The sequence below is a fragment of the Puma concolor genome, chromosome A1, assembly GCF_028749965.1.
Source record: "Puma concolor isolate L17-30 chromosome A1, mPumCon1.1.hap2, whole genome shotgun sequence".
In the NCBI taxonomy this organism is placed as follows: Eukaryota; Metazoa; Chordata; class Mammalia; order Carnivora; family Felidae; genus Puma; species Puma concolor.
Window position 1 is genome coordinate 96,290,229 of NC_141667.1, and position 23,557 is coordinate 96,313,785.

Here is a 23,557-nt window from a genome sequence, read left to right on the forward strand (position 1 = left end):
AAGACACAGGATCTGTAAAATAGGGTCCATCCAGGAGAATCACACAAAAAGGTCCCAGGGTCACAGCAGAGCTGTGGGATCCCAGCAAGTACTTGACCCAAGTTTGAAAAGGGTGAGGTAAAAGGAGACTCCAAAGATTTGACACCATCCTTGGGAACTTGAACAACTTAAGCAAGCAGTCAAGGCCGAGAAACCTAAGTTGGAGGGTGGGGGAGGAATAGAAAGGAAGACAAAGAGGCTGGGACAGAGGGAAGCTGTTTAAGACAAGGGAGCAATTATTTTATTTTTTAATTAAAAAAAATTTTTTTTGGAAGAGAGAGCATGCGAGCGGGGGTGGGAGGGGGTGCAGATAGAATCCCAAGCACGCTCCAACTCGGGGTTCAGATTCACAAACTGTGAGATCATAACCTGAGCCAAAATCAAGAGTTGGAGCTTAACCCCCAACTGAACCACCCAGGCGTCCCCAGGAGAACAATAATTAATAATGATTATGACTATGAGGATGATCAAGAAGGGATTTAAAAAAACGTTTTTTTTTTAACGTTTATTCATTTTTGAGAGACAGAGAGAGCGTGAGTAGGGGAGGGGCATAGAGAGAGGGAGACACAGAGTCCGAAGCAGGCTCCAGGCTCTGAGTTGTCAGCACAGAGCCGGACCCAGGGCTTGAGCCCATGAACTGTGAGATCGCGACCTGAGCCGAAGTTGGATGCTTAAGCCACCCAGGTGCCCCAATAAGGGATTTTTAATTCAAAATGACAGACTAACCACACATCTCTTCTCTGTCTTGAGATCTGAATTAAAGAGGTAGTAAATGAATTGTAGTACAAACAACCATTTTGAAGAGAAGTGGAGGAGTTCTATCAATAGACCAAAGTGTTCAGCTCATTTCTGGAAGGCAGAAAGTTGGTAGAGGGATTTCTGATCAAGATGCCTATCAAACACATGCATCTATCATTACTTGTTCCTAAAACCCCACAAAACATATTTTTGAAGGCATTAAACCAGATAATCCCACTGAATCACCAACAAAGTAGGATGTGTCCAGTTTGGTTTGCACATATTGGGTCAGCTCTGCCTCTCAGCTCCCATCACGTCAGGTGTCAGTGGATCTCACACACCAGGGAAGTGGGACAGTGCCAAGGGCAGCAAGAAGAGCTATGAGGATTGCTCTGCTCTTGGTTCCATTCCTGAGACTCCTCCAGTAAATCAGAAAGCTGCTTGGAGCCCTGGTGATCTCATTGGTACAATGGGGATAATAACATCTAATCTCTTTCAACGGGGATAATAACATCTATCTCCTTCGAGGGTGTGGTTGCTGGACCAAAATTAGATTCAGAAGTAGGTAGAAACTATATGTCCTGATCCTTAAGTCTAGAGAGTTAAAGCCAACCATCTTCCTTTAACATTCAAATTACAATGAAGGCATGGGCATGCCTGCCTAGATTGGTAGGCTCTGCCATCCCATCACATCCTCACCTTACCTCACCTACTATGGGAAATCAGTCTCCACAATTCCACCACCAACCCTGAAACAGATCAGTCCCCAGAGCCTGGAAGATGGACAGCAACATGGGTGGGGTGGGGGCACTGTCTGCTGACCATGGGGTCTTACCCACAGTGCATAATGTGATCTGTTCACCATTGCTTTCTTGCTGCTACCAACACTCACAGAGAAAAGTCTGCCTTCCCAAACATTTCACTTGGCAGGGTGCCCAGGCCCAAATTGACCTAGACTCTCATTCTCTACAGTGAAAGCCATTGGCCCCAGACGTGTTGGTGATGCCAGGATAGTGGTGGCCAGAGGTAATGTTCCAGCATCAGCCTCCCTCTCCTGCCTATGAGTCCTGGCACAGCCCCTAGGGCAACAGAGCCAATCCTCCAGGTGAATAGAATCTCCAGACTTCATCATCCTTTTTCCTTCTGCCTTTCTTTCCCTTCCTTCTTCCCTGCATCTTTCTTTCTTTTTTTCTTTCTTCCTTATCTTTCTTTCTTTCTTCCTTCCTTTTCTACTTTCTTTCTTTCTTTCTTCTTTTCTTTTTTCTTCCTTTTTTTCTTCCTTATTTGTCTTTTCTTTCTTTTTTCTTTTTTTCTTCCTTTCTTTCTTCCTTATCTTTCTTTTCTTTTTTCTTTCTTTTTTTTTTTAATTTTTTTTAACGTTTATTTATTTTTGAGACAGAGAGAGACAGAGCATGAACGGGGGAGGGTCAGAGAGAGGGAGACACAGAATCCGAAACAGGCTCCAGGCTCTGAGCCGTCAGCACAGAGCCCGACGCGGGGCTCGAACTCACGGACTGCAAGATCGTGACCCGAGCCAAAGTAGGTGGCTTAACCGACTGAGCCACCCAGGCGCCCCTCTTTCTTTCTTTCTTTCTTTCTTTCTTTCTTTCTTTCTTTCTTTCTTCTTTCCTTTCTCTCACTCTCTTTCCTCCTTCCCTACTTCCTTTCCCTCTTTCCCTCTCTCTCTTTCGTTGCAGTCCAGCCTGTCTCTATCCATCCAATATAGTAGGTTTCAATAACCTGCTATGTGTTGTAGGCTGAATAATGGCCCCCAAAAAGGTTCACATTCTTGTCTCTGGAATCTAAGAATATGTTACCTTACATGGCAAAAGGAACTTTGCATATGTGATTAAACTAAGGATCTTCAGATGGGATTATCTGAGTGGGCCCAATATAATCACAAAGGTCCTTATAAGGGTAAGGCAAGAAGGTCAAGGGAAGAGAAGGAAGCAGGGGGAGAAAAAGATGTGACAACAGCAGCCAAGTTGAAAGAGAAATTAAGATTGGAGGTTGGAGTAAGGAGCCACCAGCCAAAAAATGTAGGCAGCCTCTAGAAACTGGAAAAGTCAAACTCAATTTGCACATCTGAACTCCAAAATTCTACAATAAAAAATTTCTGTTGTTTTAAGTCACTAAGTTTGTGGTAATTTGTTACAAGCAGCAAAAAGAAACTAATTAAACAGTGAAAATTAGATCATCTACTTTGAAAACCTATTTTCATAATATCTATAGAAGCTGAACATATATGTATGTCTGTATGTATGTTTCCTAGGTATGTACCCAACAAAAATGTATATCATGTTCACCAAAGACATTGACTTTAATGTTCCTAGCAGCATGATTTATAAAGTCTCAAACCTGAGAATTACCAAATGTCTATCAGTAGCAAAATGAATAAATTTAGGTAAATTTACACGGTGGAACACTATACAGCAAAAAGAATGAACAAACTATGACCATGGACAGTTAGCATCTTCAACACAATGTCCAGTGAAAGAAAGCCAGACAACAGAGTACATTCTGTATGATTCAATTGCTGTAAAGTTCAAATATAAGCAAAAATAATCTATGCTGAGTGAAGGCAGTACCCTGCCCCCTCCAAAGAGAGAATATAAGGGAGCCTTCTGGGAAGCTGGTAATGTTCTGTCTCTTGATCTTAAAGATGCTTCATTTTGTGCGAAATCATTGAACTTGTGTAATGTGCACCTTTTAGTATGTATTATACTTTAATAAAAACTTTTTTTTTTTTTTAAATAGAGGATAGGAGATCTGTGCCTTCATCCAAATTTGCCACCTTGGGACCCTCCAATCTCCCATCAAAATCGGGTGGGGTACAGGGCAACCCAGATCCAGGATTCCAACTCCCCAGAGCCCAACCCTGGGTTAAGATGTTCTGTGAACTTGCTTTATATATTATTACTAAAGGGCCCATTTCAACGGGTTATTTTTCTAAATAAAAGAAGGCTGTCCAGAGAGAAGTTTACTTTCCCCCTTTGAGGGCTCAAAACTAAACTAGTTTTGATTGACATTAACTCAGCAACAAAAAATGGTCATAGTTTTTTTCTCCAGCAGACGATCCCTGATAAATGAAGAGTTAAAACCGCTGCAGCAGAGTTTGGCATATAAAACACACATTTCGTTAAATTTTATTGAAGTGTTATATTACTGTTTTAATAATAGCGTAATAAAGTTATAAACTCATAAAAACAAAACACGAACGGTTGCTCCCACCAATACCCCAACCTGAAGTGAGACCGGGGCTTTACCCAAAGCGGGTACAGGGACGGGAAGGGGGAAGAAGGAGCCGCGGGAGACAGACACAAGGACCGGCCCGGTGGATAATGAATTGGAGGGAGAGATGCAGGTATGACAGGGGAAATCAGAGGCCGGTAGGGGTGGCGATCTCCTCGCAGTGGGGAAGACCCTGCCGCCCCTACTCTGGGCCAAGTCGTCCCCGCCACAGCGCGGTGGCTGCGTTGAGGTGGGTGTATGTGGTGGGGCTACTCGTGGGGACAAAGGGCGGAGCTTCAGAGACAGACTTTGGCCCCGGGGTCCGTGCAGAGTTTGGCCCTGCCGCCCCCACCTGCCGTGCAGCGAGGAGCCAGCGCGTCACTCCCAGCGGAAACGCCGCACCGCCCGGGCGTCTGGCGAGGTGCGCGCCTCCCGGCCCCCGCTCCGACGCTTCGCGGCTTCGGGCCCGCCGCCTTCCCAGCTCGGCAGAACAGGGGCGGGGACAGGGTAGCACCTACCGGAATCCGCGACTCCAGCCGCCGAGGAGCTTTCGAAGCCAAGCCAGCCCAGACGGCACCCTGGAGCCTCCCGCGCTGAGGGTCCGCGCCGAGCCGAGGGTGGGAGGCGCCGACGCCGACTTGACAGCGCGTCCCAGGTTAGCTTGCGACACGGTCTCTGCAGGCTACACTTGGAGAAACTTTGGATCTCCGTGTTGGCTGCCGGGAGGAGGGCATCGAGGGAGCTACCCGAGGGCCGCGGCCTCCGTGAGCCCCGGCCGGTACGCTCAGGCCCTGGGAGCCCGCAGCTCCCGCGCAACCTGACATTGCGATGCCCTGAGCGAGGACCGAGACCCGGAGCCGACGGAGGGCTGCTGGAGGGCAGGGGCCTGTCCAGACTCCACTCAAGCCCACTCTCACGCCTCCCGCAAACCCTGCCTGTTTTCAGCTCGGGCTTTGCAGCGGCTCGGTTTTGAACCCCGGCAAGATACAGACTTCGCCTCCTTCTCGGCCTTGCAGCGCCGGAGGGTGGATAGGGGCAGCCAGCGGCTGCAGGATGTCGGGGAGCATCCGGGCAGGGGCTCGCGGGCGCGTGTTGGCGCTGCAGCGGGAACGGCGCGCGCGAGGCCGCAGGAGCGCGCGGGTCTGGGGGTCCGACTGGCGCGCGTCTCCGCAGGTGCCTCGGGCGGCCGGGAGGCGGGAGGTACTGGCTGGGCGCAGGAGGCGGGCTGGGGGCTGCGGAGCCGTTTACAGCCACTGGCTTGACAAATGGGAGCCACACGGGGGCGGGCAGTCCAGTCCCGGCGCCTCTCGGGCGCTCACAGCCTTGGCACCTGGACCCCGCACCCCTTTACGGGAGGTCCGGGATCCAGAGGTCCGCCTGCCCCAGGATGGGGGCAATGGCTGCTCCCCTCCCGCGCGCCATTTCCCAAGGGAGGGCCGTGTCCTCCGGACTGGCGCTGCGGGGACCGCTCCGCAGCCGCTCTGGGCAGAGCCCCTTCACGTGGATGGCGATCACCTCAGCTCGCCAGCTACCTGTCTTGTCTCAGAGACGAGGCGACACAACGCACACCCCGCCCCCACCGGTGCCCCGGCGCTGTCGCCCCAGTCACCTTCCTTTGCCCTTCTCTGACAGCACCAAGGGCTTGCTCGCTCTCGCTCTTAGGAAAAACTGAGGGAACAAGCTTGGTTCCCGGAGCCAGCGGGGACTGTGGAGACACAGCTAGAATCCTCAACAGCTTGGAAATCCTATCACCTTGGTTCCCTGAAACTTGCAGGTATAGGTTTGTGTGTCTGTGTGTGTTTGTCTCTGGGAGTGGGGTCTACGGAGACAAGTGGGGGTGTAGCTGCCCCGGGGACCCAGCCCCGAGGCCTAGGGGACATACAAGTAACTAGAAGACACCCGTCCTTTTTGGCTTTGGGTGGGAAACAAAGCAAACCTTACCAGCTACTCCTTCCCTTGGGCAGTTTCGAAATATTTCCTACAAGCCGGTGCCAGAGAAGAACACTTTTCCTGGCAAGTCATTACATTTCCTGGGACAGTCTTAGATGCATCTTTTGTTCTGGCTCTGCCCCTTTCCTTGCATGGCAAGAGGACACACGTTTTGCTTGCGGCTGGCAGACCTAGTTCAGTCTAAGGGCCACTAGCCCCCACATCCCGGCCTTGGGCTGCCCACTGCTCCTCTGGATTTTTCAGACCTGTCTGGGAAGGGCAGAACAGCAGACCTACAGCGCCTGGCCCATTCAAACTCAGGGCTGTACTCTTCTCTAGACCCCTGGGCTCCTTCATCCGTCTCTAGGCTATGGCAGTCATCTTTGCCCTTTGCCTCCTCCAGGAGACCGATGATGGAGACAGCCTGGTAGGAGCCTGAGGGGGGCGGGCGGGCTGACAAGTAGGAAGTGGGACTGGATGAGGAAGGAAGAGTTGGTCACATATTTTCTCCAAGTGTACATAGGAAGCACCCCCTATTGAATATGTGGGAGTGGAGCCAGAAATCTTATTTTTAATAAGTTCTCCAAGTGATTATGCCCATGGAAGGTGGAAACCCCATTGGTGTAGGTACTTTGGCCTCCCACTGTCAGACCCCTTAGACCAGGATATACATTTAGTGATGCATGTGTAGAAACTGGTATTTTTTTTTATTCCTAAATCACAAATGATCTTTTTTAAATTCTTATGATCATCTTCTGTAGATATTATCTCAATTTTAGGATGAGGAAACTGAATCTAAGAGGATCAGCTTCCCAAGGGTTGATAACTTGGGAAGAGACAGAGCCCCAGGCTCAAGCCCCAGTCTTGTGAGCATGCTCTGATCCCCTTGCGGGCAGCACAAAGACATGACAACCTGGAGCAAGGGTGAAGGGCTGAAAATCCAACTTGAAGCCCTTGTTAATTTCCAGCCCCCTTGCCCTTTATGGGCGGGAACACCAACCCTATTTGGAGGTAGAGTAAGAGTCTCAAAGGAAAAGAACAGCTCTCTCTGAATGCAAGGGAAATGGGGGTGGCTTGGAGGAAAAGAGCCATAAGGAAGGCCAAGCCTATCATCTGCAAGATGGCTTTTTAAATACCTCAGCCCATGTGGTACTGCCATGGTTGGTACCACCCAAATCAGGTACTCAGAACAACTCTACTCTATGCGAAGCTGGTATCCAAGAAGCAAGGAAAAAAGGAAGCAAGAGAAAGGACACAGGAAGATCTAATTAAGTCCTGGTAAGCAGGGGAGTAAGAGGAGTGACTGGGAGGTGTCCCACCCTGCCTTCCTTGGCTTCCTCATCTGTATGGAACAGGGTGACAGGGTGCGAGGCCAGGTGAATGCTATGGCCCTTTCAACCCCAGCGCCCTTGCAGGCCAAGCTTCGGCCTGCACACGCAGGATGGCGGTGCCTGGGATCCACTCCAGACACTTTTACAGACTCCTAATCACTGAAATATAATTAACTGAACAAACACTGTAGGGATGTCTTAAGAAGGAATTAAAAACCTAGACTCCAAATGGGAGAGACGCGTGGAACAAATTATTGGTATTTATGTAACTCTGAATAGCTTTGATTTCCTTCAGGAGGAGCTGACAGCTGGCTGACAAAAAAATTCATCCGGGGAGAGAAAAGACATAAGTGAAGTCTGAAATTTTGAATAACGTTTTCAGGTAACTTTCTATTTCCATTTGGAGTGGGTGTCTGAGGGGCGAATGCAGTTATTTGAATTGCTTCATTTATCAACAGGTATTTTTAATAGGGCTCATAATTCTAAGACCCAGTGCTTTTTTACTTCTTTTTCCTGGCTTCTAGTCTCCTGCTAGCAGGGCTGAGTGAGATCTGGGGATTCCACTGTTCAGCCCATAGACTCTCACTTTATCCCCTATTTTCAGCTTTTCTGATGGATCTGTTCAGAGAAGAAATCTTGCCTAGAACAGTGGTTCTCTACTTTGGGTGGGAAAAAGTTCCCCAGGGGTCTAGATGTTCTGTCCACAGACTTTGAACCACCCTCATTTTCCGCCCTGTGCCTCATTGCCACTTTCTGTGGCACTTGGGGCCTCTCGGCCCTAACCTTCATGGTTCCTGTGGGCAATGTGGGGGCCACCTCCTAGCGGCTCTATGTGGCAGCCTCTGGGATGCTGAGGCAGTTTAGTACACCACCATCCCCACTCTCTTTCCAAAGCTTGTTTGAAATTAATTGCTCCTCTCACGATATATCTGTCCTCCAAGTTTTCTTTGTTCTTCAGAATACGCATCTGCTTAAATTTTTTAAATAACTAAGTTGTAATTTCAGCGGGGTCTTGGGAGTAGAGAGAGGCACTAAAAGAGCATAGTAAGTATGCCATGATGAATCCTAAGAGATGTTAAAGACATTCTAATTTTAAAATAAAAAGCAATCTGTCCAGCTGTTTGTTGATTAATCTTAAATATGCTGAAATTATTCTATTTGGAAATTATAAGGAAAGTACATTTAAGGCTCTTTTTTTCCATATTCACTTAATAGATTCCATTTATGGTTACAAAACATTATTCATAGATCTTTAAAAAACTACATTTTAAATATTTTATCTGTTATTTAAGTAGCCTGTGAATTAGAGACATGATAAAAATAAAAGAAGTCTAAATTCTGAGATAAAATTTGTAAAAAGAAGAATACAGTGAGTATTAAGGCACGATAGGAAAGTCTTTTTCTAGATGTCTGATTTCATCACCTTGCTCCACCCCCTACGGGGGATGAACAGTAGATCCTTAGACCCTTGTCATCCCACAGATGAGGAACCCAAGACAGAGGCTGAGAGATTGAACTGTGGCATACAGCTAGCACATGGGGGAATCGGGATGGAAATCTGGGTTTGTCTGACTCCTCAACTTTCTCCAGTTGAACTGTTATCTATTTGGAAGGTGTAACTGCATTTGTGGATTATTTATATGCTACATTATAACAAAGGGTCTGACTGAATGTTAATACAGTATCAGCGCTCAATGAGGATGTTTCACCGGAGGAGACAGGAAGCAAGAACATTTCTGAAGTAGGATAATCGTAGGCTTGAGAAGGGTCTTCATCACAGGTAGGGCTTAGTTCTATGAAGAGTAGATAAATTGAACTTTAATATCAGCATTTTTGATGTGCAGGTGAATGAGCCATGTTAAAAGAACTAAGAGAGAGTAAAAGCATAAAGACAAAGGGATTATTCCAGTAAGGTACTGATTATGAGACACTAGGAAACCAAATGTGTATCTATGGACAATAAAGTGTCTGACAGCTTTTTTCTCTGTGAAACTTAATTTTAAACAATTTTAGAATTATTCCACTTAAATGTGAACAGCTTAAAAAGTGAGCAACCCAAGGGGCTTTAGAAGTCTTTAAAATGAACAAAGAGTAAGCCCTTGTTGTTGCTGTTTTTTTTTCTAGACAGTTCTCCAGTACTCAGGAGAGTACTGGAGAGGGACTATGCCTACATCCACAAGACAGATTCACTAGCTGCCACGAGCTAGTGGTGCCCCTGCCCAGCTTCTTCACAGAGCCCTGGAGCCCACGGCACCCTCCCTTCCCACAGGACCACAGTGGGGCAGTGGCCTCAAGCAGCCCAGCCAGAAGTACGTGGCCAGCTCCCCTTCTTTTCTCAGAACCTTCTGATACCAACCTTGGTGAGAGAAATGATGACAGAAAGTGGTGAGGCTTAGTGTTGTGGAGAAAGCCTTTAACATGAGGGTGGGTGAAAAGATTTTAAAGTCTTTCCAAAGGATTCTTGTAAGAGTGTTTATTTAAAAACAAAACAAAACAAAACAAGGTTGGTCCCAAAAGTAGAAACTGTATGAAAGTATAGTATTGAAATCTGGTGTCTGGCAACTTGTTTTCATTTGAATATGTTCCTCAAATGTCACTTTTGGTCAAAGGTGTTTTTACATGACTAATACTGTATCTCTTCTAGAATTGCAGCTTCTAAATGGTTTCTATATTTGATATTATGTTGCAGCTAATTTCTCTACATCTCTGCTTTATTAAACCCATTTGTATGTGAAAAATGCTGAAATATTTCTTTTGTGAACCCTTTTCAAATGCTTTGCCTTCAGAATAGACCTCATTTGGGACCCAAGCTGTCAACCAATCCTAAATTCCTAAGGTCCCAAATTGCCGGTATGCCCGGCTTTGGAATAGTTTTTATAGAATGTCGCATAGGCAGACAAAAATTGCAGCATTCACTTTCATTATATTTATGTATGTATATATTGAATGTTGTTCTTTGCTTATCAACATCATGAGTGATGTTAAAGCAGAATGAATAAGTATATTCTTTTGAATACTGCCTTTCAGGAGCTCACAAGTTGAAACTCCTAGGCGTAAGAAAGTCTAGGCATAAATACTATTGATAATACCACAAAACTGAATTACGTTGTAAGAAATTATGATCTAAGATGGCTCTTCTAAATTTTAATTATGAGGAGCGCCTGGGTGGCTCAGTTAAGCATCCGACTTTTCATTTTGGCTCAGGTCATGATCTCACAGTTCATGAGATTGAGTCCTGTATCAGGCTCTGTGCTGACAGTGCAGAGCCTACTTGGGATTCTCTCTCTCCCTCTCTTTGCCCCTCCCCTGCTCACTTGCTCTGTCTCTTTCAAAATAAATAAATAAATTTTTTAAAAAATAATTTTTAATATTTATTTTTGAGAGACAGAGAACAAGTGGGGGAGGGGCAGAGAGAGAGAGAGAGATACAGAATCCGAAGCAGGCTCTAGGCTCTGAGCTCTCAGCACAAAGCCTGACGCAGGGCTCAAACCCATTAACCATGAGATCACGACCTGAGCCGAAGTCAGGCGCTTAGCCAACTGAGCCACCCAGGCATCCCTAAAAAAATAAATTTTAATTATGGAACATATCTTATGTAAGTGCTATTATGCTCTTGTCTGTATACATGATCTATTTTACCAAAAAAAAAAAAAAAAAAAAAACAGATTAGTACTATCATACAGAAGAGTATGTGAAATATGTTCTTTTAAAGAATAATAATAAAATAAATAACAAACCACCCAGATTAGAAACAGAACATTAACCAAACCTTAAAATGAAAGCAATGTGTGTCCCTTCCTAATTGTATTGCTCTCCCTCCCTCCACCAAAAAGTAACTTTCCCTTGACTCCCGTGTTAATCATTACTTTTTTTTTTTAAGTTTCCCACTTGTATATGATCCTTAAGTAAATTGTTAAACTAGGTAGCAAGCACAAAATTAGTTGAACAAAGAAAGGCATATAGCACCGATATATGACTAAAGCTCTCAGGAAAAGGTAAGTTTAACAATCTCTGGGTCAGAGTTTGGCCCAGCATTTATAAGAGCCCCTTCTGAGCAAGAGCAGGAGTCCTGGGAAACAAGGGGCTCACCATTATAGGGCTTCTCGCAGGGCTTCAGTATAGTCCAGGTTCTGGATATCCAAGGGGAATGAATGTTCAGTCCTTCTCCTCCTAGGCTCACCATGACTTATCCCCAGGTCTCAAAGCAGGTCAAAGCAGAACAATTGAGCAGAGGTAAAAATAGTGGCACCGGATGCCCCAGAAAGCAGAGTATGGAGGAGGGAGGAGAGACGTGGTCAGGACGAAGAAAGTAGAGATAAGAACTGAGGGCAGGCTCACCTGGGCATCTGGTTCTCAGGTAAGAAGATGGTAAAATGATAGTATGATCTCAGAGATGATGTCTGTGCACATCCATTATCCTGGCCCTTCACCATCTTCCTGGGATTTCTTGTGCTTCTCCTCTAAGATGATCTCCAGCCTCTGGTACCTTGTTTTCATCTTTCTTGTTCTACTGTTTCATCTTGATAGATTATATCCTTCAGTAGATTATTAAGAGTATATCTCCAATCTTGACTGATGGTTTGGCTAGATACAGAATTCTAAGCTGGGAAGCATTTTGCCTTCAGATTTTTAAAGACTTTCGTCCACTGTCTTTTACTATTGTTGATATATCTGAAGCCATTGTAATTCTTGATACTTTGGCATGTGACTTATCCACCCCACTCCCCACCTCCTGCCCCCAAGCCTGTGAAATCTTCTTTGCTTTCAGTGTTCTAGAGACTTACAACCATGTGCCATGGCCAGGGTCCATTTTCATCTATTGTGCTATGTTCTAATTGGACACCTTCAATTTGGAAACTCAAGTCACGCATGAAATTTTTCTTGATCTCAGGCATCATTTCCTTTCCTGCTTGCCCCTTCTCCCACCCCCACTATTTTTGTCTTGCCAGAACTTCTAGTAGTTGAATGTTCGATTTCCTAGTGTAGACCCCTAGTTTTCTTTTTTTTCCTGTCCTGTTCTTTTTGCTTAACTGCTAGAAATTTTATCAACATTATCATCTAACCCTTCTATTGAGTTTTGCAGTTTGTATGGTGTTTTTATCTTTTGAGAACCCTTTTTATGGTCTCTGAGTACTCTTTTTTTTTTTAAGTTTATTTATTTTGAGGGGGGTGGGCAGGGATAAAGAGTGAGAGAGAATTCCAAGCAGCCTCCTCACTGTCAGTGCAGAGCCCAGCGTGGGGCTCAATCTCACAAATGGCAAGATCATGACTTGAGCCAAAATCAAGAGTCAGATGCTTAACCAACTCAGCCACCCAGGCACCCCCTGAATATTCTTTTTTCATAGAATCTTATTTTTGTTTCATGGTTACAACATCGTCTTATCTCTTTGAGGAATGTGAGGTTTCGAAATTTTTATTTTCCTGACTAATACCTGTTTCCTCCAAGTTGCCTTTTTTTCCTATTTGTTCTGGTCTCTATCTTTAAGGTAAGAGGCTTTTTTTGTTTTGTTTTGTTTTTTATTATCTGTTCATAATTAAAAGGCTTGATTTAAAAAGCTGATGAAGGGGCACCTGGATGGGTCAGTCGGTTAAGCTTCTGCTCTTGATTTCAGCTCAGGTCATGATCTCATGTTTCGTGAGATCAAGCCCCACATTGGGCTCTGTGATGAAAGCTCAGATCCTGCTTGGGATTCTCTCTCTCTCTCTCTCTCTCTCTCTCTCTCTCTGTGCCCCACCCCTGCTCCCATGCATGCACTCTTTCTCTCTCTCTCAAATAAATAAATATTAGAAAAAATAAAAATAGGGCTGTGTGCTGACAGCTCAGAGCCTGGAGCCTGCTTCAGATTCTGTGTCTCCCTGTCTCTCTGCCCCTCCCCCACTCATGCTCTGTCTCTGTCTCAAAAGTAAATTTTAAAAAAAAATTACAAAAATAAAAAGCTGATGAGAAGCCTTGAGCACATGGGTGAGGCTTGTAATCTTTCTTTTCTTTTCTTTTCTTTCTTAATTTTCTTTCTTTCTTTCTTTCTTTCTTTCTTTCTTTCTTTCTTTCTTTCTTTCTTTCTTTTGTTTTTGAGAGAGAGAAAGTGAGAGAGAGCAAGCAAGGGAGGGGCAGAAAGAGAATCTGCCCAGCTCAGAAGCAGACACAGAGCTCTATCTCACAACTGTGAGATCATGGCCTGAGCCTAAATCAAGAGCTGGCTGCTTAACCAACTGAGCCACCCAGGTGCCCCAAGGCTTATAATCTTTAAACCTCACTGTAGGATGATCTGGGTGGCGTGTAAAGGAATCCCTGTGGCTAGTACTCTTAGGTATTTTTTTTTAAGACAGGTCAGATTCTTGAGAGGAGAGTATAATGATATTATACTGAATAATAAGGGTACAGCTACCAGGCTTCTTAGAGTTGCATTGGGGAGAAGGCTGTGAGTGCCTTCACTCGGTGGTCAGTAAGCATCCAATCACTTATTTCCTATTTTCTTGTCCTCAAATATGTTGGATGTCTTCCAGTCCAGAGGCCCTTCTGTTTCACCATTTCTGGAGAATAAAACTCTGGACATCTCAGATGAGACGGGTAGTATCCTATCTCCTAGTGGCTTGGAGTGAAGGAATGACCTGAGGCAGTGCTTCTCAAATTTTAATGAACATCTAAATCACCTGAGGATCTAGTTAAAATGTAGGCTCTGGTTCAGTAGGTCTGGGATGGAGCCTAAGATTAAGCTTCAGGGAATGGTGTGCTGCTGGTCCAAGGTAGGGTCCCATTGTGAATAGCAAGGACTTAGGGATCTAACTGCTTCTCCGACAACTTTTCACCTAGTCCTCATTATTTTAGCCATTCAGTCCACCACCCACCCAGTTCTAGAGCTTCCTGCTTACTGCCTCTCTAGAGGATTCCGCAGTGGCTGTGGGCTTAGGTACCAGTTTTATCACGAATGACCTGAGGCACAGCCTTTCCAGGTTGGCTAGTTTGGTCACCACTGGTCCACCTGCTTTCTGGCTTCCAAATGTTGCTGTTGTCTTCTCTCCTTTTCGTGCTATCCTTGTGAATTTATGTCTTTTTAACAATTCTTCAGGCACCTGACTGGCTCAGGCAGTGGAATGTGTAACTCTTAATCTCAGGGTTGTGAGTTCAGTTCCCATGTTGGGTGTAGAGATTATTTAAAAATAAAATCTTTTTTAAAAATTAAAAAAAAAATTCTTTAGTTTCAGGGGATTGTTCAGGAAGGAGCAAAGTAGAGGTGTGTGTTCTGCCACATTCACCCTAACTATTACCATCTGCTAAAATATTTTTCTAAAGTTTGGCTACATCAGCATAAATAGAGCCTGATTTATGATAAATAACTGCTATTTTAAACCTCTAGTTTTTTGCACAAGGAACATTCTCTACTTCTCTCGTCCTACTTTGTCTGCCTACCAAACTCTTAGCAGTCCAAACCCAGCTCAGTTGGGTGGCCTCTGTGAGCCCCTCAGTCCCCAAGCCACCAAAGTCTGTATATTCTCCTGACTTTAACTCATAACCAGCTGCTTATATGGTGTCTCTTCCAAACAACTGAGTAAGCTCTTTAGGGCCAGGGCATGTACCTTTGTAGCTCCGTGCCCAAGATATAATAGGAGCTTACAGCTGTTAGATTAAGTTCTGTGTGCATGCCTTCTTTCCCCCTTCATTTTCTTTCTGTTCTCTTCACCTCTTTTTCTGTTAAGAGGTCATTATACTTATTATCCATTCTATTATCCAATAAAAACTCATGTCCCGTATTGTTAATTTAAAAGTAAATGAGTAAAATAGGGGCGCCCTAACTCAGTAGGTTAAGCGTCCAACTTCAGCTCAGGTCATGATCTCATGGTTTGTGGGTTCAAGCCCCACACCAGGCTGTCTGCTGTCAGCACAGAGCCTGCTGTGGATTCTCTGTCCCCCTCTCACTGTCCCTCCCCTGCTTGCACACATGCATGCTCTCTCTCTCAAAAATAAACATTAAACAAATAATAGTAAATGAGTAGAATAAATAATACTTCTCAATTTCTAATACCTACTTCATTAAATAAAAGAGATTTAAATGTTATATAAACTTGGGGCACCTGAGTGGCTCAGTTGGTTGGGCATCCGATTTTAGCTCAAGTCATGATCTCATGGTTCGTGAGTTTGAGCTTTGCGTAGGGTGAGCTGGAGCCCAGCTTCAAGGGTGGGTGCTGACAGTGCGGAGCTTGTGTGGGATTCTTTCACTCTCCCTCTGACTGTGCCCCTCGATCATTGTGCCCTCTCTCTGTCAAAAATACAAGTAAGTAAATAAGTTTTAAATAAATAAATATAATATAAACTCCATTTGATTTTTCTCCCCAGCTCTAATCACTATTCAAAAACAAACATTTCCTCAGTTCTAGGTGAAGACATAATACACAATCTTTTCTTCCTTCCTTCCTTCCTTCCTTCCTTCCTTCCTTCCTTCCTTCCTTCCTTCCTTCCTTCCTTTCTCTTTCAGTAAGCTATACGCCCAGTGTGGGGCTTGAACTCACATCCCCGAGATCAAGAGTTGCATGCTGTACTGACTGAGCCAGCCAGGAGCCCCTAAAGACATAATTCTTACCAACTGATGGAATTATCTGTTGAAGGAGTTTGAATCTAAATTATTTAAATAAAAGTAATTTTTAGTTTTAAAGATAAAAAATAAAATGCTTATAAAGACTACATGACCTCACTCACATTTCTAGCCTAGAACTTTTTCAGAGCAAATGTACTGTTGTCAAAATGTAACCCAACAGGGGCTCCTGGGTGGCTCAGTGGGTTGGTTAAGTGTCCAACTCTTGATTTTGGCTCAGGTCATGATCTCATGTTTCGGGAGATTGAGCCACCCACTCAGGAACCCTGCCTCAGGCTCTGCCCTGACAGCAGGGACCCTGCTGAGCTTCTCTCTTCCCCTGCTCATGTGCACTCTCTCTCCCTCTCAAAAAAAAAAAAAAAAAAAGTAAACCAACTGAATGTGGCTGGCTTCTAATCTAGTGTTTGATTTAAATAATGAAATCAAGGAAAATGCATAATCACATGCCCACCATTCCCATCTCAGTGTGAGTTCCAGACATTATGTCGGTTACTTAATGTCTTGTAGTTCAAATGATTTTTCATCCTTTAAAAGAAACATAGAAATGCCCTCAAATTGAAAATCTAAGTAATCGTTGCATTATTTAATTAAGAGCACATTTAAGTAATTTAACCCTGAGAGGTTTTTAGATTAATCTGCCATAAATATGCTATATTTTAATTGATTCAGTTGCAATTACGCACACTTTTGGAATTTTTGCTTCAATTTACATTTTAGTATTTTTTTAAAAATATTTTTCACAAGTGGAAAATAAGTGCATTATTGTTTAATTATTGTGGAATTTAGGGAAGTACTCCATTGGTACTAGATCAAGATTTTGAAAGTAAATTTTAGTTTATAATTACCTAAAGGCTATTACTATTCTAAAATTTATTTTATTTTGCAGTTCACTTTTTTGTTCTATATTAATAACATAATCTCCTTTATGTACTGTTGCTCTATACATATATATTTCAGAAATTATCAGTAACAACATGAATATAAATTGGGATTCCGGCTAATCTTTTGTACTTCATGTTCTTTGATAACCAGGTTTTGATTCTGACTTTTGAAGATGGATGAAGGTATAGAAATTTCAAGTGATGGAAATTCCCTGATCAAAGCAGTCCATCAGAGCCGGCTTCGCCTCACAAGACTCTTGCTAGAAGGTGGTGCATACATTAATGAGAGCAATGACCGTGGGGAAACACCTTTAATGATCGCTTGTAAGACCAAACATGTTGATCACCAGAGTGTCAGTAAAGCCAAAATGGTTAAATACCTGTTAGAAAACAATGCTGACCCCAACATACAGGACAAATCGGGGAAAACTGCTTTGATGCATGCTTGCTTAGAAAAAGCCGGTCCTGAAGTTGTTTCCCTGCTCCTAAACAGTGGGGCTGATCTCAGCTTGCAAGATCATTCTAGTTACTCAGCCCTTGTTTATGCTATAAATTCAGAGGATAGAGAGACCCTGAAAGTTCTCCTTAGTGCTTGCAAGGCAAAAGGGAAAGAGGTCATTATTATAACGACAGCAAAATCACCCTCCGGTAGGCACACTACCAAACAGTACTTAAATATGCCTCCTGTAGATATGGATGGGTGTCATTCCCCAGCCTCCTGTGCCACTCCTTCAGAAATAGACATAAAAACAGCTTCGTTGCCACTTACACATTCTTCTGAAACTGAAATGACACTTTTTGGCTTTAAAGGTCTGGAGCCCTCAGGAAATAGTGATGACACACAGGACCCAGGCTCCCCTGTGAGGAAGCCTTCTATGGCCTCTAATGGGCCCAAGCTACCCCAGGCTCCAACCTGGATCAAGAGTCCTCCCTTATTCATGCACCAAAACAGAGTGGCCTCCTTGCAAGAGGAGCTCCAGGATATTACTCCAGAGGAAGAATTGTCCTACAAAACCAATGGGCTGGCACTTTCCAAGCGATTCATCACTAGGCACCAAAGTATTGATGTAAAAGACACTGCACATTTGCTGAGAGCCTTAGATCAGGCCAGCTCAAGAAAGATGTCATATGATGAAATAAATTATCAATCATTTTTTTCAGAAGGAAATCAGCAATGCATTGAAATCCCTGCTGAGCCAGATCCAGACTCTAACCAGACGATATTTGCTTCCACCTTAAGAAGTATAGTCCAAAAAAGAAACTCAGGAGCAAATCACTACAGCTCTGATTCCCAGCTCTCAGCTGGTCTTACCCCTGCAACTTTAGAAGATGGCAAAGCACTTATAGGAAAGAAAAAGATCCTCTCACCGTCTCCTTCCCTGTTGTCAGGGCCCAAAGAATTGTTGGAGAATATCTCACCAGGTCCCTTGAGCAGGAGAAATCATGCAATTTTAGAAAGGCGTGGTTCAGGAGCTTTCCCTTTAGATCACGGTATCACGCAAGCCAGACCAGGATTTCTGCCACCCTTAAATGTGAATCCTCATCCCCCCATCTTTGATATCAATGTCAATAATAAGATTTCCAGCCTCCTTTCTTGTGGTCAAAAAGTGCTAATGCCAACAGTTCCTATGTTCCCCAAAGAATTCAAAAGTAAAAAAATGTTGTTAAGGAGACAATCATTGCAAACAGAACAAATTAAGCAATTAGTAAATTTTTAAGAGATGACTAGAAAGCACATTTTGTCCAAATGTCTACATCAGAGAAATATAGAACCCGAAAATAAATCTCAAATGTTCATCTTTTAAAATCTTATAATTGGTTAGTCAATAATTGTTTGAGGTATCAAAATATACTGTGTATCATATTAGGTACCGTGGACACACAAATAATACATAGTTTCTGCTAAGGAAATTCTCTCAAACAAAATTAAAGCTATACTTCTCAAAACCTCTAATATTTAACAATCTTCATATGGTCCAAGTTTTTATTTAAGCAAAAATCAGCAAAAAAAAAAAAAAAAAAAAAGTCACATGTGGTAGAGATGACTTTAAAATTTTTTTCAGATTTTTCAGATATTTTATTAGGAAACACTGCATTCAAATCAATAAATATTTTTAACATTAAAAATCAACAAATAAGATTGTAATTTTCCATGATGCCAAAAGCATAAAAAAAAAGGGACAGCTATTAAAATGTTCTATGAACAATAAGCCAAAGGTACAAAGCCTAAGCCATAAAGAAAGAATGAACTAATTCTTAAAAAATGTTGACTGCAGGTAGGTGAAATCTAATTAAAATTAAAAATTTTTTTCTAATTCAAATTTTAAAAAGACCAACGTATTATAGTAGACTAGGCAGCCAATATTCATATGGTCAGTTTAATCAACTCCAAGTGACAGATCAGTTTTACAAGCTAGTAATAATCTATGTGAAGTGCTGGTGTGCTGTTTTTTGCTTTTTTTATTTTGATTTTAATGTACTTTCATGGAATTGTTTCTCCATATCTTTTAATTCCTGCTATTATTTTTTAAAGCCTATATATAGGTTCTCAACAACAAGATAAAGCAAAAGGTTTAAAAGCGTTCCTCTTTACTTATATCAAATTACTCTTGTCGTTCTAAGGACAACCAAAAAATGGGGATTTATCACAAATAGAAACTATATGCTTGCTTCGTTTTAGAGAAGAAAAGCTGATTATTAGATTATCTTAGATTAGCTAAAATTAAGAAAGCCAGTAGAAACTTAATTACAAAATATACTACATATTCGGCCAAAATTAAACAGTATCTTTAATTTCTAATATATAATCATTAGACATTTATATAATAAGAATAATAAGGGTAATTTCCTTAGCGTGACATTCCAATCACCTAGTATTTAGGACCTATGAATAACTTCTAATTAAATAAATGAATACCATGCTACTATCATAAAATGTTACAAAATGACTATATTATCTGTCTGATTTCAAAATGTGGTGTTTATACAAAAAATCCTCATTTCAATCTAGCAGTTTTACAACAAAGAATAAGTCAAATTATATAAAACCTGAGTATATTAATTTGATGACTGTCATATACAACTTTATTTCTTTGCCTATTAGTAGAGGAGATCCTAACAATTGGCATGATGCTTGGTAATTTGATATAAGCAAGTTGTAATGTACATGGTAATTATTTAATTTCTTGTGGCTTTTATTTGAAAAAAATAATTGGAGGTTTTCCATTTAATGTTTTGAAGAACAATAATGTAAATTACATTAGAAATATTTTTTGATTCAGAACTTAGAATTGTACCTGATGTTTATAGGTAGCTAAACCCTTTTTGCAAGTTTTAATATTGAGAAAAGTGCTTGGCTTTGAGTTGTAAGTATACAGTCTGGAAAAATATGTAAATAGAGTAGTTCATAAACAAAATGGTATCAATAAAGATTTTAAATGTTATTTTGATTATCATTGCTTTTTATTTATTTCAAATACTAATGATAAATATTTCAACATAATCTCAGGAGAAACTGTGCCACATGTTACTTTGAGTAAATAGAAAACTAAGAAACAATAACTTCTGATGCAATTCACATCCCAATGTGCAAAAAATATTTAATAGGATTAAAGTTCGTTGAAGGTCATATTTATTTTACTTTTTTAATGTTTATTTGTTTTTGAGAGAGAGACAGACAGAGCATGAGCAGGAGAAGGACAGGGAGAGAGGGAGACACAGAGTCCAAAGCAGGCTCCAGGTTCTGAGCCGTCAGCACAGAGCCCCAAGCTGGGTGGAACCCATGAATGGCGAGATCATGATCTCAGCCAAAGTCAGACACTTAACTGATTGAGCCACCCAGGTGCCCCTGTTGAAGGCCATATTTAGAAGAGCTCTTAGTCTTCCATCAATCCTAAAAACATGTTAGGGGCTAAGGTTGCTTGAGTTAGTATGCAAAACCAACCTATGGGACTTTTCACTCTATTAAGTAGACTATATCACTGGGATCCCAATGGTAAGTCACAGATGTTTTCAACAGGAATCAGATATGTATACATGTGCTATATTTTAACTTAACGTAGAAGTATAATTTAACTTTAATTTCAAGGTATGATGACACTTCATTCTTTAGTTTTACAGGTACCATTCTTAGTTACTTGTGGCTAGGATTTCCAAAGAGTACAGCTAATACTTATTCACAAGATAATTTTGGGGAGAACATAGGGCAGTCCTAGTTACAGAGACAAGTGGGGACAGTGTCCTATCCAAGCAGTGTCCAGGCAAGGTGGTGAACACCTGCCTGGCATATTCTTTGGTGGAGATGTACGCATCAGTTATCCAGTACCTGAACCATTTAAAATCTCAAATGATAAAACTACCCTTGTTCCGCTTAAATATTCACTATGTAACCTTCTAATAATTTGATTCCCATGTAGCTTGTTTAAAGGGAAGAATGGCAAAAAAAATGGGGCACCTGGATGGCTCAGTTAAGCATCTGACTCTTGGGGCGCCTGGGTGGCTCAGTCGGTTAAGCGGCTGACTTTGGCTCAGGTCATGATCTTGCGCTCCGTGAGTTCGAGCCCCGCGTCGGGCTCTGTGCTGACAGCTCAGAGCCTGGAGCCTGTTTCGGATTCTGTGTCTCCCCCTCTCTCTGACCCTCCCCCGTTCATGCTCTGTCTCTCTCTGTCTCCAAAATAAATAAACGTTAAAAAAAATTTTTTTTTTGAAAAAAAAAATAAATAAACGTCTGACTCTTGATTTTGGCTCAAGTCATGATCTTATGGTTTGTGAGATGGAGCCCCAAGTAGGGCACTGTGCTGACAGTGTAGAGCCTGGTTGGGACTCTCTCTCTCCCTCTCTGCCCATCCCCTGCTTGCATACATGCACACACTCTCTCTCTCAAAATAAATAAATACACATTTTTTTTAAAAAAAGGAAGAAATTAACTTGTCAGGATGATGACAATTGTATTAATCATGTTTTTTAATTTTGTTTATTTTCTGATGCTTTGATATCTTAGGGCCTTGTTGACAGTGGATGGACTGCCCCTCCCAAGGTTAGCTAATTCCTAGAGATAGAAAATAACTTGCCACAGAATGTGGCAAACCAACCAATGTATGCATTATGTATGCAATGCATACACAATGCAATTATGTATGCAAACTAACCAATCCAGAATCCATATACTCCAAATATCTCCTTTATCGGGCTCTCACAGGGCTCTCTCACTCAAGGCAACTACCCACCTGCCCTAATCAAGCCAGGATCAGGTACCAAACAACCAGAGACAGCTCCTACACCTCAGAAACCACCAAAATTATTCAAACTAGCCAATCCTAAGCCTGGTTACCTTGCCTCATTCATTCTTACAGAAACCATAATGAAGGGTCTTTCCCAAGTTTTCCCCTTACTACTCTGCCTCCAGGCAGACCCTGGTACTTTCCCACATTGGCCCTATGTGATGTAGAACGCTTGCCTCCTCTTGGGAATTTTAAGTAACAAACTACATTTTTCAATACAACTGTCTCCTGATCTGTTGGCTTCAACATATGTGAATAGTAATAAAACCTACATTTTAAAACAAGAAGGCACAGTCTTCTTGGAAGTCACGATTCTAAATAAAATAATAGTTAAGTTTATATAGCCTTGTTTAGTGCCAATATTCCTTAGCTCTAAGTCACATTTCTAAGTCATTTCTAAGTCTCCAAGATAAGAGGACCAGATCTGGACGATAGTAAATCCACTAAATTTACTGGAGCTCCCCATTGGCCTTCCCATGGTGACATCCTATCTCCTTGTATACCTTCTCTGAATGTCTACAATTCTTTTTTTTTTTTAAGTTTATTTATTTATTTAAGTAATCTCTACACCCATTGTGGGGCTCAAACTGATGACCCCGAGATCAAGAGACACACACTATCCCCCCAACCCCTGACTAAGCCAGCCAGGCCCCCCTGAATGTCTACACTTCTTTTTTTTTTTTTTTTTAATTTATATATGAAATTTATTGTCAAATTGGTTTCCATACAATACCCAGTGCTCATCCCAAAAGGTGCCCTCCTCAGTACCCATCACCCACCCTCTCCTCCCTCCCACCCCCCATCAACCCTTAGTTTGTTCTCAGTTCTCAACAGTCCCTTATGCTTTGGCTCTCTCCCACTCTAACCTCTTTTTGAATGTCTACACTTCTTAAAGGGAAGGCCAGGAGAGGAAAATCTGGCAAGAGTAGCTAACACAACAAATCACAACAAAAACAATTTAAAAGAATTTCAATTAGCGAAACATTGGATCAAAGTATAAGGATCATGAGTAGGCTACATTTAGGTTTTAAAAATCAATTGCTTAAGATTAGAAAATCAATAATTTACATGGAAAAACTCTAACAGTTTTAGTTAGATACTAAGTTAACAAGTTTGTCAGGACTCCTAACAAAGCTAAGACTATATTGTTAAAAGATTAACCAGTTTCTACTAGTGAATCTTACTACTGGTAGAGCAAATCTGAAATAGTTTTTTAATTCTAGATAGCACATCGTACAATATATATGTAAGAAGATAAAGATAATAAAAAATCTAGGAAAAAAATGTTAAAAGAGGTAAAAGAATTGATATCATTTAGCCAGAAGATAAAAGACTCAATTGAGATTAAATAGCTGATCTTAAATACGGAAGGGACTGAAACACTGACTTAGTCCAGAATCCTCCAAATTAAGATAAACTGGCACCAGAAAATTCAAGTCACAGAAATATATTAACGCTTTAGTTCCTAGAGCAATTTATCTACGGAAAACTCTGTCCAAGGAAGATATGAACCACATTTTTTTGGAAACAGGCAGAGGATG

At 42.1% G+C, this 23,557-nt stretch overlaps 1 protein-coding gene across 3 annotated transcripts; it reads left to right on the top strand.

The window, feature by feature from the left end:
• Window positions 1–4,169: 4,169 nt before the first annotated feature.
• ANKRD34B (ankyrin repeat domain 34B) lies at window positions 4,170–20,180 on the top strand. 3 transcript variants are annotated; one of them, XM_086697772.1, is made up of 6 exons: window positions 4,170–4,663; window positions 5,641–5,782; window positions 7,564–7,650; window positions 8,751–8,830; window positions 9,393–9,624; window positions 16,886–20,180. In XM_086697772.1, exon 6 carries the CDS (start codon window positions 16,911–16,913, stop codon window positions 18,453–18,455), a length of 1,545 nt encoding a protein of 514 aa, XP_086553898.1. In that variant the 5' UTR covers window positions 4,170–4,663; window positions 5,641–5,782; window positions 7,564–7,650; window positions 8,751–8,830; window positions 9,393–9,624; window positions 16,886–16,910; the 3' UTR covers window positions 18,456–20,180. The 3 variants fall into 3 exon arrangements, with proteins under 3 accessions (XP_086553898.1, XP_086553890.1, XP_086553882.1); XM_086697764.1 differs by lacking the exon at window positions 8,751–8,830 and having other exon boundaries at window positions 9,393–9,628; window positions 16,889–20,180; XM_086697756.1 differs by lacking the exon at window positions 8,751–8,830.
• Window positions 20,181–23,557: the final 3,377 nt, after the last annotated feature.